Genomic DNA, 14,453 nt, shown 5'->3' with positions numbered 1-14,453 from the left:
CAGTACAGCCCAGTGTGGTCCGGCGTGGCCCAGCGCAGCCGGTGTCGCCCAGCGCAGCCCAGCGCGGCCCGGTGCCGCCCCACGCAGCCCGCGGGGCTTCTTGCAGACCGCCGCGTCCTCCCGCAGGGCTCACCCCATCCTGCCTGGCACCCCGCGCGCACCGGGGCAGAGGGCAGCGGTGCGGTGGGGCGGCAGGGCACAGGGGGCACGGGCCACCCGGCCGCTAGCGAGCGCGGGTCCCGTAGCGGGGGGCTTCCGCTGGGGGTCCCCGCTGCGGGTCCCCGCTGCGGCGGCCGCAGCCCCTCAGCCTGCCTCTGCTCCCGGAGCGCTGCCCGCCCCTTCCGCGTCCCCCGGGGCCGTGCCCCCGCGTCGCCCCCCTCTGCTCCTGCCCAACGTGAGCCACGGTTTAGACCTGCGCAAAACCCTGCCCCAGGCCCAGGCCGCCGCTGCCCGCTTGCATCGCGGGCTGCAGTGCGAACCGGCCGGCAGCCGAGGCCAAGGGAACCGCCGGACTCTCCCCCCGCGCTCAGCCTCAGGGCACAGCTCGTGCCTACATGGACCGAGTCCACCGCGGGGGGTTTATTCCAGAACAGCGTGGCTGTCTGTAATCTTGGGAATTGAGTTACTAATTTGGTGCAGCCCTGAATGCCTTTGAATCCAGGTTTTCACTGCACAAACCAGCTTTCCCAGTGCATTGCAAAGCTTCGCGTCATGTTAATAGCGATTTACTGTGTTTCCCAGGCCCCTGAGTGTCAGGAGAAAAATGTGAGCATGTTTCCTTGTTTGCACATAGGAAATCCCAAAYATCATGGAGCCTGGCCTGGGTGCAGCATCTCCCACCCATGGGGTAGGGGAGAAATTGGAAAGAGCCACCTTTCTCCCCAACTCCTTATAATTCACTGATCTTTTCGTTATTGATCCTTTCCTGCATTCATGTCTTGGGCCAGAGAACTCACTTTTTGCCTCTCTTGGAGTCATCCGAAGCCGAGCAAGAAGGTGCATGGAGGAAAGCCTGAGCAGCGATGGCTTGCTTCCACCTGTGCTGGGCCCAGGAGGGTTGTCTTGCAGTGCTGTCAGCATGCAACACGGCCGCATCTCCCGCACACGCCGTGCCAAAAAGCCCAAGGGAGCCCAGCAAGATTCCTCCACCCTTCCTGGCTGAAAGTTACTGCAAACCCCAGGCTTCTGCTTCTCTAAAAATATTCTGCTGCTGTCAGAAAAAAGAAATCATTTCTCTGCTGGTAGAAGAATGTGCAATTTTGGCAGCAGRGGATCACTTCCAATCCTCATCTTCTTGAGCTTCTCTTAGCTTAATGGGGCGTGATGCAAGGCTTCTTTCAGGCAGTTCAGGTCCCAAGACATTTATGCTCTTAATTGAAGCAATCCCAGAGACTGATCCTTGGTGGAAGAGAGTGGGGCATCAGGGGAGAAATTATTCTGCCATCTGGGAGGCAGTGTGAGGTGCTAAGCTAAAAAGACCCACCAAAGGGCTGGGAAGTAGCCCCGTCACGCTGCTCCTCAGAGCCCGTCGCCTCTGCCTGCTCGGCTGTCCCCAGCCTCGGCTCTGCTCCTTCAGGACACTCTCCTCCCGCAGCCGGGAAGCACAGGCTGCCCGTGCTGCTCCCTGCACGCCTGGCACAGTCTGCGTCGTGTCCTCCCCATGGCCCGGAGACAGCTGCCACGAGAGCTCACGTGTAATGTGAAAGCCCACCTCTGGTTGGGGGTATACGGCAGAAACCTGGCACTCCCTCCAGGTGAGATGACTTACCACCACGGGTTGGCATCATGGAGAGACCAAAAATGCTGCATGCCAGGGAGACTGGTCTGCTCCAGCCAGCACCAGAGGGGACCCTCCTGAATGAGGGTTGAGCGTGCCTGTAGGCTTCACAACATCTAAAGCCAAAAGAAACCATTCGACCACCTAGCCTGATCCCCTGCAGAGCACACATCTCCCCGGCTCACCCCGTACCACCTCGAAGCCTGCGTCTGGCTGAAGTAGAAGAGCCTGCCCCGTGCTAGCAGCCAGACCTGGCAATCCAAGCCCTGTTAGTCATCATCGAGGCCGACAGCGCCTGCTTCTCCACCCACAGCTCCACTAAGGCACTCCGCAGTCCCGAGGATTTTCTTCCCCTTGGGCACTGACATGATACAACCAAGTCACCTCTCGCCCTTGTTACGGGTGCTGAACAGACCTGCCCGCAAGGCACGTCCTCCAGCCCTGCCACCATCGCTGGGGCGTGACTCCTGCCAGCACCGCCTGACGTTCCCCGCCGCGCCGGTTCGGCCGCTACGGCCTCCAAAGGTCTTGGCACGTGGCTGGGTTAGCAGGCGCCAGGCCTGAAGCAATCCGCTCAGCCCTGGGGAGAGCCGGGCTCCTGGGTCGCCGCCAGGGCCCCGCCACGGYGTAGCGTTCCCACGACCGCGCATCAGCCGTACGCCACTGCAGCGGCAGTGCAACGCGACCCCGGCAGCACGATCCACAAGGCACCGAATCTACCGCCAGGAGACCCGGCTAGAAAACCCCCACCCACTGACAATTTCATGGCCAGTTACCCCGTTCATAACCTATTTAACATGGGTCTAGCATAATGCTTTTTCTTTTTTAATGTCTCAACACCATGAACAACACATCAAATTCCTTCCAGCTATGGAATTGCCTCTGTCAGCCAAACTGTTGCTTGAAATGAGGAGAGAAATCGCTTTTGTCCAGCCAGACACTCTACAAAACCCTGCTTGCTAACGTGAACTGTGTTTGCACTCTTTCCTTTCAGTTACTGACTTGCAGGCGTTTCCATCCCTTGCCTGGGAGCGCCTTCCCTGTTCGCATATTAGTGTTGCATTAACGCTCTCCCAGTCGTGCAGATTCTGGCTGCTGCTCCAGACAGCCCTGAAAGGACTCCTGGGTGTCAGTTATCCAGGCTTAAGGGGATTTTTTCAAATATCTTCTCTAGCAGCTGTTGTATCGCATCCTCCTTAGCTCCTAATGGCCTGGAAAGTATTTCCTCATCYCCGTGCGAATTTATCCAGCTCTAGCTCAGCAATATCTATCCATCGCTTTGCTGTCTTTCCTAACGGGTTTAGCATCTCCATACGGTTACTTCCCTGGGTCCCAACATCCTCTGAAGTGCTCTTCACAGCCTAGAGCCTTGCTGGACCCAGATTTTCCTCTGCTGTCTTTGGCTTCCCGCGCCGGCTCTCTGCACTGTGCTGGTATCAGGCCCCGCCTGGGCCGTCCATGACGCATCGCTTGTCTATTCCCCCGTCTCCRCTGCAGCCTCCAGGCAGGAGGACCTTCAGCTGGGGCCAATTTCCTCTGTTTTCTTGACCACGCAATAAGCTCTTCTCAAAGCCATCCCTGTCCCCACGCACATTCCTCTGTCTGGGCCTCCTCCCCAGGGCAACACATGCCTGTGCTGCCGCTGCAGCGGCCACGGCTCTGCTGACACCCCGAGCCTGCACAGGGTGGGCGGCATGCGCCCACCCTCGGCCCGGACCGCGCTGGGACGGCGAGCCCCCGGCGCCACGGGGCGCAGCGTGCCTGCTGCTGTCACTGGCTGGCACACCGCCACGGACAAAGCYGACGCCGGGCGGCAGATCCCCGCCGCTCCGTCGCCTGCACAGCTCTCCTCCTCCTCCGCTGCAGCCGGAGGCCCTCCCTCCCCAGCAAGGACGCGCGGTGCCAGCAGACAGCCGAGCGGGCGCGCGGCCCCAGCTTATCCGCTCCAAGCCTTTTTCCCAGGGTCCAAGAAGCCGATGGGAAGGCAATGGTTTTGTCTTGCAGGAACGCACTCCCAAAGGCACATGGACCATGCGCGCAGCTCCGGAGCGCTTAGACATACAGAGGAGCCACCATACCGCTGCAGCCCTGCCTGCAAACAGGGGGTTTTCCAGGTGCAAAGGGAACCCCAGGGACCATGCAGCTTGGGAGCGGCAGGGAGAAGGCCGGGCGGGCGGGCACGTGATGCCGTCCACTGTGGTTTTCTTTGCGGCGTGTCAGCTCAGGTCACTTCCGCCCGGGTGACTCACCCGGGGACAAGCGCGCTGTGTTTGCTCCCGTGCTATAGCAACCCACCGCCTGCCAACAACACGGCTCACCGCACCGTCGGCCGGCCGCTGCCAGAGATGACGGCTGCATCCCATTGCCTCATGCAGATTGCACGCGATAGCGGCAATCACCCCACGCTGCTCGCTCCAGCAACAGCGGGGCATCCTGATGTCACCTTGGCCAGCCCACGCCCGTGACCCTACCTGGAGAGAGGGGTGAGCTCTCCTCCTGGAAAAGCCCCCCGTTTGCTCTTTTTTGTTCCAGTATCATCCTTCTGAAGACTCATCTGAGATGCAGGCTGCCCCTGGGCCAGGCCCCGGGCATGCATCAGTGCTTCCCGCGGCCCCGCTTCCCACGCTCCCGCCGCCCGCTCGTCCCGGGGGAGCGGCTGCTTGCCTCCCCCCGCACCAGCAAACATCGCAGCTGTTTTTCCTGCTTGCCTGAGTGGGAAGTTGGGTGGCCGCAGTATTTCACGCCCTGAGCCGATCAGATCCGCACCTCTGCCAGACAGGCTGCAATTTCCCATTGCAAACATTCCCAGCTCCTTTCCAAGGCCCACCCGGCTCTTTTAGATATGCTTGCTATCGCCCCTTGCTGGGTTAATCTCAGTGGGAAAAGACAAGGCCTGGCAGGCAGCAGGGCTAATATCCCAGCAGGAAACACCATGGGGGCGGAGAGGGGCCGCGGGTACAGACCACCTCGTAGCACAGCAGCCTGGCCACCAAGCTGGGGCTTCCCCTGCCAGCCCTGGGGAAGGTTTGGAGGATCCAGGCTCACATCCCAACACAGAGAGGTCTCCACTGGCAGATCTCCCCCTCCCGAAGGGAGCGGAGCAGCCAGCCGGGAGCTTTGCCAGGGTCGCCCAGCCACAGAGCAGTGGCAGCACCACTGCACAAATGCCCCAGGGCAGGTTTCTCTGCACACAGCGCGTGAGTCTGCAATGGCCTGCAGGTGGGCTGCAGTGCCAAACTCAGGGTCAGCTCCTGGCAGGCGTATGCCTTGGCGTTGTAGGTGCTCTGAAGCAGGGTCTGCACTTAGAACAYGATAAATGAATTGGGAGGGATTTARAACAAAACAAACAGACACACACCCTGATATCTGCTTGCGCTTCTGTTCTCAGGAGTGTCTCCTTTTCCCTTTTACTTGAAAAAACAACTTGACATTCGTCTTCACACCCAGCTGCTCTCCTTGACACTGAATCAATATTTGCTGGGGATTTCATTACTCATCAGGATCAAGATATGACTCCATCTCTGTCGCCTCTGCAAAGCTGCTTTTGCCAGGGGGATGGGGCTTCCCCAACCCCATGGTTTCGCAGAACTGGGCCGTGAAGTCCCGGCTGGCTGAGCAGGCTTGCAGAGCTCTTGCCTGCCTGACGTGAGCTGCAGTCTCTCTTATCACCCCCTAGAAAAGTGGGCAGATATCTGAGCAAGAACTACCCAAGCAGCAAGTGTCAGGAGATGGGTGGATGCTTTCTGGCTGCTCTCCCCACAAGATACCAGAGTTCTTTGAGCTTAACACATATTAGCCTTAAAAAAAGAAAAAAAGAAGTGGTGGTGAGCTGGGAACCACCCTGTTACAGAGCCGTTTCCCAAGACTGAGCATCTGCCATGCGCTTCCTTCCTACGAGTCCTGCCCAGAGCCGGGTGCAGCAATGAGCGGGAGACGCTCTGCCCCAGCCAAGCGGTGGCCCGTCCGTGCGTGCCCCCGGCGTGCCACGCTGCCCCAGCCCTGCTGGCGACCTGCCGGGCTCACTCACAGCCTGGGTGCCTGGCACAGCTCCTCTGGTCTCCCGCTCCGTCCCCATCTCCCCAGGAGAACGGATGCAGCAGCACGGCATTAACCCATAGGGCTGCTACGGGATCCCAGGTGCCTGTCACGGCACCATAAATTGGGGAAGGGAGAAAAGAGAACGCAGCTTTATCTGCAAAATAAACAAATGGGCTCCTGCACCCCTGAGCGTGGCTGCTGCCGTGTTTGCAGARCCTACAGCAAACGGGACAGAAAAGCGGCTCAGGGGAAGCTCAGAGGGTGTCAGACCAAGGTGCTGGCAGGGCAGGCTCGGTGGTACGCGGCTCTGCAGAGACCCCCACGGGGCAGCCGGTGTCTCAAAGGGGCTGCCGTGAACCAGACCCACAGGTTTCCCACCCCACTTTAACCCGCACCTGAGCATCAGCCCTCTCCTGTGGGCCACACTTGCAGGACACGTCCCCCTGCACACGCTGCATCCAGCTCCGTCGGCTAACGTGCAACGCTGAGAGCAGCGAACTGCTTTAAGGCCTCCAGCCTGAGCAGTCGCCCTTGCCCGCTGCGGGTTAGGGACACATCTCCCCAGCTCAGGTAGGGCGGACGTTAACCCAAAACAGGCACTGCGAAGACCAGGAGATGCAGGATCTGGCCAGATGGCCCAAACGGGTCTTTCCTGCCTTCTGCTTGGATTCTGCCTCCAAACACAGCCCATCTGCCAGAGGCTGGAGAAACACAACGCACTTCTCATAAATCAGCTGCCTGTGGAATTGGCCGGGCTGAAAGTACCCCCCGCCCTTCTGTCCTTGACTCCTTTTTCCTTCTGTGCAGAAAGCAACAACGCTGGGGGGGTTCTGAGCCCCTCCTGTTTCTCGCCCTTTGCCAAAACCTCTTCTGCTTCCCTGCCCGGTGCTTTCGGGCTAACCCACACTCAGCAGCCAGAGGAACGGGGGTTTTGTTTGTTTTTGTGTCACAATGATGAAGTGTTTATAGCAACCAACTTTCAGCAAGCCGCAAGCTTCACTGATCTCAGCCCAAGCTTCCGAATAATGGCAAAGGGAGGACAGCCCCTTCCTCCGGGGCTAGCAACCGCGGTGTTTAAGGCTGCCGCAAAGCAGGGGGCCTTCGCACCAGGCACGAGCCTGCTGGAAGTCGTCCACCACCCGTGGCTCTCCGCACAGGTGCCTCGGGGCCGTGCCAGGACCCGGGTCTGCAGCGGCAGCAATATCCCCGTGGGCATGGCCTGGGAGCTGGTCTCCTCCCAAGGGCTCCTTTCGGCCACGAGAGCAGCCAGTGGGACACGCCAAGCCGGCATCCCGCTGGTGCTCCACAAGAATTGCTGGGATTGCCCCCAGTATCCTGCTCTCCTCTGCACCCCTGTGGCAGGAGCAGCACGGCCAGGGCACCGCAGTGCCGGGAGGACGAGGACCATCCCTGCCAGCCTCCAGCTCCCCAGCGGGGGCTCTGGGAGACCCCAGGGCCTCCACCTGCCGCGCCGGAGCTGGGAGCATCGCGGATGAGCGGCTCTGGAAACCACGCTGCCACGTGTCTGTGCAGCTCGCGCTCCAGGCTGGGGAGATTTACTGTTTAATGGAGAAAAGACTGTGTCTGCTGACAGCCCGTCTCCCCGGCTCGCCCCGTCCTCCCAGCATCGGGGCAGCACGGAGGAGAGGGCCTGGCTCAGGCGCAGGTCTCCCATCCAAATGCAATACAGCTGTGTCTTCGTCCTCTCCAAACACCGAAGCAAGTTTTAAATCAATTTATCATGTGTTTTCTTTGACCGAGGCTCCGTCCGGATGTGACCCAAGCCTGAACTGCCCAACCTCGCAGCATCGAGGCGGGACTCTCCCCTCCGGAGCAGGCCCGAGGGCATTACTCGAGCGAGCAAAGCACGCGGAGGGGAGTGTCCCGACAGCGAGCGCGGCGGCTAAGCGCCATCTCAGCGGGAGTGCCTGCTGCAGGACGGCGAGAGGAGGAGGCGAGCGAGAGGCTGGCAGGGCTTTCTGTAGGGGGCAGAGGGAACCGAAACCCAAAGGCTCATCCCCAGAGCCTGCTTGAGGCATCTCCAGTTTCCACCCACCCCCAGGCAGAGGCTGGGGCGAGGCAGCTGCAGCTTGGGTTTAGCTTCGTTGCACGTTTCCTGTGGCTGCACAGACCTTGCACAGCTCGGTTCCTATGTCTCTCGCGGTGCTGAGAGCAAGGAGAGCCACCCCGAGCGTCACACATACGTAGCAACGCCCAAGGCAAGTCACAGTCTCAGCAGCCCGTGAGGAGCCAATGGAAAAACTCAGCAGCAGGGTGGTGACTGACAGTGTGGGGCCCCATGGACGCAGGACCAGCCTCGGAGACCAAGGGAGGACCCAGTTACAGCTACTGCAAGACAGCCACACTGCACCAAAACCTGCAAGAACAGGAAGAAGTCAGGTACCTCCATCAGCCCACAGGAAGTCCTGGGCCGGGAAGCAGCTCTGGTGGTCTCTAGTCCAAGGCCTGCCCCAGGCAGGGCCGGCTTCCCAACTCCAGCAAGCTGCTCGAGGTCTCATCCAGTTGTGTTTTCTATACCATTTTCACATGGCCAACAGACTCCTTCCAGGGCAATTCCCCCATCATCTTGTGCCAGGTCCACCACTTTGAAGCAAACTGCACTTACTCCCATGAAACCAATAGGGCTGTGGGTAGGAAGGGGCCAGGGTGCCCCTCCACCCCAGTGTCAGGGCAGGAGACAGCCCTGGCAGACAGGAGAACACAGCAGACTGCTAAGCAAGGTCAAGCCTGCCTTCATTACAATGTGTTGGAGCTAAACGATCATAAAGCAGCCCGTTAAGATTCATTCAAGACCCCTGTGGAGGAAAGCAGGCTGCTTTCGTCAGCACAGCACTCGCAGCTCACCCCAGCAGGAGGATGTGGTGGCAGAGCTCAAAGTGTGGGAGGTTGCAGCTTCCTTGCCCTGTTGACAGGGGCTTTGAGGATGCTCTGATGAAGGCAGAGTGCACTACGTCCTGCCCCAGGTGCTGCCACTACCCACTGAAAGTGCTTTTATTTAGAGCTGGGCTGCCCCGAGCTTCTCTCCAGGCAACTTTTGATTTTGCCAAAACRTTATCTGGTTCCCTAGTAGTCCCTGTGGGTTTAGGCTCTTGCCCCTGTAATCATCTGCTCCTGGAAAGCTGGTCTAAAAAGTTCTGGTTTGGAGCCTTGTTTGGGAAGACCAGGAGACCAATTCACAGATCCCTTTCCCAGGGGCACGCTTATGCAAGCCCAGAGGGTGATGAGGCTTGTACTCACTATTATTTTTAACATCAAGGGCAAACTATCTCATTGGCATGCTCGAGGCCTCTGGGACTGTATCACTAGCTCGCTTTGAAGCCCAGTTTGCAGAGGAGAGCCAAGTTCCCGATTCCCAGAGCAGGCTGGGCGCCAGCTGTGCTTACTGGGTGCCCGGCRCGGAGGGGCAGAGCACTCAGCGCCGACAGGGCCCACGTCTCCCGGACGGCGCCGCACACGCTGGCGAGCCTGGGAAGGCTGCTGGTGGTGGCACAGCGGGAGCGGGAAGGCACGGGGCCCCGAGAGACCTCACCAGCGGGGAGGTTCGTGGGTGACRGGACAGAAATAGCCCTGATTTGCCTTTATACAGCCACGAGCTTTCGTCCGGCTAAGTGGGTGGCAGGCGGGGCAGCTCTGGCTGTTTGAATTTGTCGGGCTGAAGTGTGCTTAATGGGTGCGGAGGCTGTTGACATTAAGCACACAGGCGGTTTTAAGATGCTTATCAGATCAGGCTGCCCACGACACCAAAGATTTTGGCATTAGTCAGGTACCTCTGACCCCTGAGGATCTGGGGCCAAATCCTACTAAGGCCAGTGCCCCAGTAAGACGTGGAGCAGTTTCTAAAGAAAYGCACGTGTAAATTGTAGATAAAAGTATCCAACGTGGGTTGTGAAATACCTAAGAATATGTAAATTGGGTGGTTCAGGTTGGGAAAAGGTATGCTTAAGAAGCCGCATTATGAACATCCCTCCAACTGACACCTTTTACACCTGTCAGTCATATTTTTCCAGCAGGGCGAGCGGTTGCAAACAGGACAGGGCAGAGCCTGCGAGCCGGCCCRCGCTTTGCAATACCGTGCCTTCGCTTTCCCTGGGGAAGGAAGCTCGCTGCCTCCTGGGCTGCCACGCCAGCGAGCCACGGGCTGGCTGAGCCTTTCCAACGGACTCGTGAAAGCTGAAGTAACTGAGGTTTTCCTGATGCGACAGTCAATAAGAGACTGTCCCAGCCCAGGGCACCCGCACCTGAGCTCGGGTTGGAGGACTGGCGAGGCCTCGGGGCAGCAGCCCCATGCCRTGCCCGGCAGAGCTGCCCTCCCCGGTCTGCTCCCACCCGCCGTAGAGCCACGAGTGCCAGCAGAGCCCCTCACGGAGGACGCACCAGCACCAGCAGCCCTGCCCGGCCGCCGCCACCGCCGGCGAGCGCGTCCCGCAGGACCCCGTCACACAGAGCACAGCCGCCACGCGGGGAAGCGTCTTTCGGTTTATTACAGGTCGAGAATACAAGTGCAGGCCCTGCCGCGAGAGCCGGGTGCCAGAAGCGGGGCTGGGTTGTGGCTGGAAGGGTGCGGGCTCCTCTCCCGGCGGCCTTCGGTGACACCGGCCAAGTTTCCTACCCGACGGCGCGTCCGAACTCCCCACCCCTGCGGCGCTCCRTCCGGAGGAGCGGAGCCCCTCTCCGCACCAGCTCCATCCCTAGGTAACTTATTGCTTTTAAGGTGCTAGTCTACTACAGAGTGGATTAAAATGCCTGTCCGTTGTGGTGCATTTGTGCCGTCTTCGGGCTGCACTGGGAACGCCGGCCGTCACACCTGGAGAGGGATGGAAGAGAGGGCAGATGAAGTCATGCCGGGACRACAGCGGAGGAGCCGCAGTGGGGCCGGGCCGCGAGCGGAGACATCCCAGGGACAGCTCGGTGCTTCGGGGGAGACCCCGTCTTTGCCAACAGGCCTCAAAGCCAAAGCCCTTGGTGTCCGCTGCCGGAGCTAAGCAGACGGCAGCAGTCGCATGGGGCTGGCGCCCCAGCACAGGCACGAGGGCTGGAAGCCACCGCCGAGCTTGGAGAGACGCAGCAGCATGCGGGACTTCCCCGCCGGCCCGGAGGCAGGAGGGGAGCTCCAGAGGGAGGCACCAACCTGGAGTTTACTTGAACGTGTGGCTCTCGGCTCCTCCCCGGCCGAACCCTGCAAGAGAGGCAGAGCGGGGTCAGCGCTGCCTGCAAACGCCCAGGACTTTGGGAGTGACTGGGTGCAAACGCAGCAGCAAGGTTTCCTCCAGGAAAAGATAAATGGGAGGCAGGGAGTGGCAGCACCTTTGGGCGCCCAGGCCCCGTCCCGCGGGGAAGGAGTCAGAGGAGCCCAGAGCTGCCAGCAGCAGCCGTTGCACCCTCAGGCAGGGCRTCCTGCCGAAACGGAGAGGGGGCCTTTGCGGGCTGGCTCATCCCGGCGGTCGCTGCCCCGGCTCGCGGTCGAGCCGCGTGCCATCCCYGGGAGCTGCAGCAGGGCCGCCGAGCACCGCGCTGCAACAGGCGGCTGTTGGGGGCAGTCGCCCCAGCCTCGGGGRAAACGGGAGCCCAGAACCGCCCCCCCTCCCCCAACGCCGGCTGAAACCACCTCACCTTTGGGCCCGAACAAGGCAGAGTAGCAGGGGTGGTTGCAGTACGGCTTGCCGTCATGCTGCGGGACAGAGAGAGAGAGAGAATAAGCCCCAGGCGCCTCCCCGCTCCTGCAGCTGGAGGCGCGCAGCGAGGCCGGGCCAGCCCCGCGGCCGGGCAAGGGCCATCCTGACGGCAAACCTTACCTCCGCGTGGCCGCCGGACGTCAGGGTCTTGTTACATTTCTCGCATCTCAAGCAGGGTCGGTGCCAGTCTTTCCCCAGAGAAGTCACCTTCTCGGCTGCCACGAGAAGGAGAGGGGTTAGCGATGCTGCTTCGGGCCACCCACCAGGCAGGCGAGTCACTTTTGGCAAGTTGGCCTCCCTGGTACCAACCCTTGGGAGGACAGAGGGGTTTTTTGCACACCGGTATCTTCTCAGGTCCGCTTGTCTGGGACAGAGGACCAAGTTTCAGACCCGAGGGCTCGCCGTGCGCACATGTCGCCGTGCACACCCAGGTGCCGGCACGCAAGAGCTCAGAGCGCTGGGGCAGAGAGGGGGCCGCATCCACGCGAGAGGCAGCTGCGCCGCACAGGGAGCCGCCACCAGCCTTTGGGGAAGGCTTGGAGACCAGCGCCCACCTGCCAGGAACGCCTTCGCCCCGGCCCGCCGGAGCCCCCCGGCCCCACGTTTCGCCCAAGTCGGCAGGGGYGCAGGGGGCGGGCGCCGAGCCGACGAGGAGCAGGGGGGCAAAGCTGTCRCTGCTTCCCACCCAGGAGCACAAACCAGGCTCCTCCAGCTGCCGCGCATGGCGGCAGCCCTGGTCGTGCGCGCGCCGTAGCAAACCGCAGCGGGGCTGGCCCGGGCTCGGGCGGCCGCGGCGCCAACAACGCGCCTGATTGCTCAGGCCGGAGCGTGTTTACGCAGGGGGGGATAAAACAGGATGGCTCTGAATTGTGGCGCAGAGGGGGGACTTTCCGCAGACGTGTGAGCCCTTGCTATCAGCAGCTGCGCTCCCAGGGATTCATTAAGCGATGAAGCAGAGTTTTCCACAGGAACCCGCTCAGCGCCAGGTCCAAGCGCTCTTCCCACGCCTGGCGAGGGGGGGCAAGCGAGGGGACAGAGCGCCCCGCTTCCCGGCCCGGCCCTTGGCAGCAGGCACCCCCCAGGCGCCTGTTCTTTGGGGGCCAAATGTGCTCACAGCAGCTTATTCAAGGAGCAGACGGCGCCCGCAGAGGTGGGAGCGGGGGCAGACGCCACCCCGGCGCTGTCCCCCCGCGGCACGAAGCGCCGGCTGCGTCTGCAGCCCTGCGAGCGCAGCCGGCGAGGCGCGCGGGGCGGCAACGTCCTCCCCCCGGAAAGCCCCGGCGGGAACGAGCCCACGGGAGCCCGCCCTGCCCCGGGCGCCTCTCGGCGGGCCCCGCCGTCTCCTCCGCACTGCCTCTCTTTACAGAGGGACGTGGCCCCCAGGCGCCGCGAGGAGGGCAGCGGGGCACAGAAGACCCCGAGGCCCGCCGGAGCCGGGCTTGCCCTGCTTCCTGTCCCAGCGCACCTCATCTCCACGCACAGAAACAGCGCGGCCGCTGCTCGCCTGCCGCTTTCGAGCCCTCCTTGCCTTCTGCCCTACCAGCGCTGATTTTGTAAGAGCCACCGGAGCAGGGGCGAGTCCCTCCTTGGCCGAAGGGACCTCCTCGATCCCGATCCCGGCGCCGCTGCAGCCACGCCTGCCGGCAGGGCAAACCCTCGCCCCGCGGGAGCCTGGCGGGGCCGGCACAGCGGGCCAAGCGCGAGCCACGTCCCCTGTTCCCAATTCGCACTGCTTGTCGGGATCGGCATCGCAAGCGGATCCTCCCAGGTCAAGCGTAGCCAAAGCCGACGTTGACCAGGCAGAGGGGTTTCCTCCGCGCCAGACCTCCAGCCCACCCCGGCCAGGGCTCCCCAGCGGATTCCCCCAGCGTGGGCGTCGGGAAGGGACACGGCTGCCAGCAGTGCAGCCTCCGGCACCAGCCCCTCAGCCCCTGTGCTCGMGCCCCCGATTTCCTCCGCAAAGCGAGGGTAAAAACAGGGCACACCCACGAGCAGAGCAGAAATCGGGCAGCGAAAGCAGAAGTCAGTGCCTGCACTGAGGCTCACAGATCCCTCGCAGTCTCCAGGAAATTAGAAAGCAGGGAGCGTGTATAGGGGCTCCCAGCAAACCCCCTCCAATTCAGCTGGACCAGGCAAGCAGGGAAGCTCGGCAGCGAAGCTCAGCCGCTTCAGCAGATGCTGCTGGCAGGACRAGTGACTCAAACCCCCAAAGCACCCGCATGGCAAGGGAGCGGGACCACAGCACCAGGACTGGCAGGTCCCTGGAGATTTGGGCCCCAATTCTGGGGAGCACAGCCATCCCGAGCCCGGCGGGCAGGCCRAACCAGCACACGCAGCTCGCCTGCTGTGCCGTTCAAAACAGCACGGCCACAGCTCCCCGAGGGGCTGTCAGCTCACCATGCTACACCACGCAGGACAACGCGGGCAACCCCCGGACCCAGGAGCGTGCTCGAGGGCACAGTTCGCCTTTGGGGCGATGCCCGGCGATGTCCCCAGAGCAGCGGGCTGTGCCAGCCAGGCCCGGGGTCCGGAGCGGTGCCCCATAGGGCTGCCCGAGCACAGGGCGGTGGGCGACGCTGAGGGGCACCAGGGCTGAGGCTCCGGCAGCAGCCTTGGTGCACCCACCTGCGGGAGGGTGCCTTCTCCCTGGGTGGATTTAGGGAGCCACCCAGCCAGGGCACCCTGGCTGTTGCACACCAGGGCACGCAACACTGGGGCGCCCCGAAGAATTGCAGCGCCGGGGTGCCCAGCATCGGGGCGCCCCAGGAACCGCAGCGCCGGGGTGCCCAGCACCGGGGCAGCAGGGACCACAGCGCGGGTCACACGACGTGGGGCGGCGCGGCCCGGGGGGCCAAGGGACCCTTACCGAAGTAGACCTCCTTCTGGCAGCGGGGGCACTTGGGCATGGTGGCGGCGCGGCTCGGCGCGGCGCGGCTCGGCTCGCG

The 14,453-nt window shown here is 62.1% G+C and overlaps 1 protein-coding gene across 1 annotated transcript; it reads right to left on the bottom strand.

The window, feature by feature from the left end:
* Positions 1–10,298: 10,298 nt before the first annotated feature.
* Positions 10,299–14,447, bottom strand: CRIP1 (cysteine rich protein 1). The gene is made up of 5 exons (XM_026089217.1): positions 14,375–14,447; positions 11,629–11,723; positions 11,447–11,504; positions 10,965–11,012; positions 10,299–10,640 (listed from the first exon to the last, which is right to left on the bottom strand). The coding sequence occupies exons 1-4, from the start codon at positions 14,412–14,414 to the stop codon at positions 10,972–10,974; spliced, it is 234 nt and encodes a 77-aa protein (XP_025945002.1). The 5' UTR covers positions 14,415–14,447; the 3' UTR covers positions 10,299–10,640; positions 10,965–10,971.
* Positions 14,448–14,453: the final 6 nt, after the last annotated feature.

The sequence above is a fragment of the Apteryx rowi genome, unplaced genomic scaffold, assembly GCF_003343035.1.
Source record: "Apteryx rowi isolate R43461 unplaced genomic scaffold, aptRow1 scaffold_80, whole genome shotgun sequence".
Taxonomy (NCBI): Eukaryota; Metazoa; Chordata; class Aves; order Apterygiformes; family Apterygidae; genus Apteryx; species Apteryx rowi.
The sequence above is the reverse complement of the archived record's forward strand: the minus strand, read 5'-3'. Positions and strand labels throughout refer to the sequence as shown.

Excerpts from the sequence above, each read along its gene's own strand:
- CRIP1 (XM_026089217.1), bottom strand. The coding sequence starts at position 14,414 with ATGCCCAAGTGCCCCCGCTGCCAGAAGGAGGTCTACTTCG. Across the intron at positions 11,505-11,628 it reads CGTCCGGCGGCCACGCGGAG|CATGACGGCAAGCCGTACTG; the intron begins GTAAGGTTTGCC and ends TCTGTCCCGCAG. Across the intron at positions 11,013-11,446 it reads TGCCTTGTTCGGGCCCAAAG|GGTTCGGCCGGGGAGGAGCC; the intron begins GTGAGGTGGTTT and ends CCTCTCTTGCAG.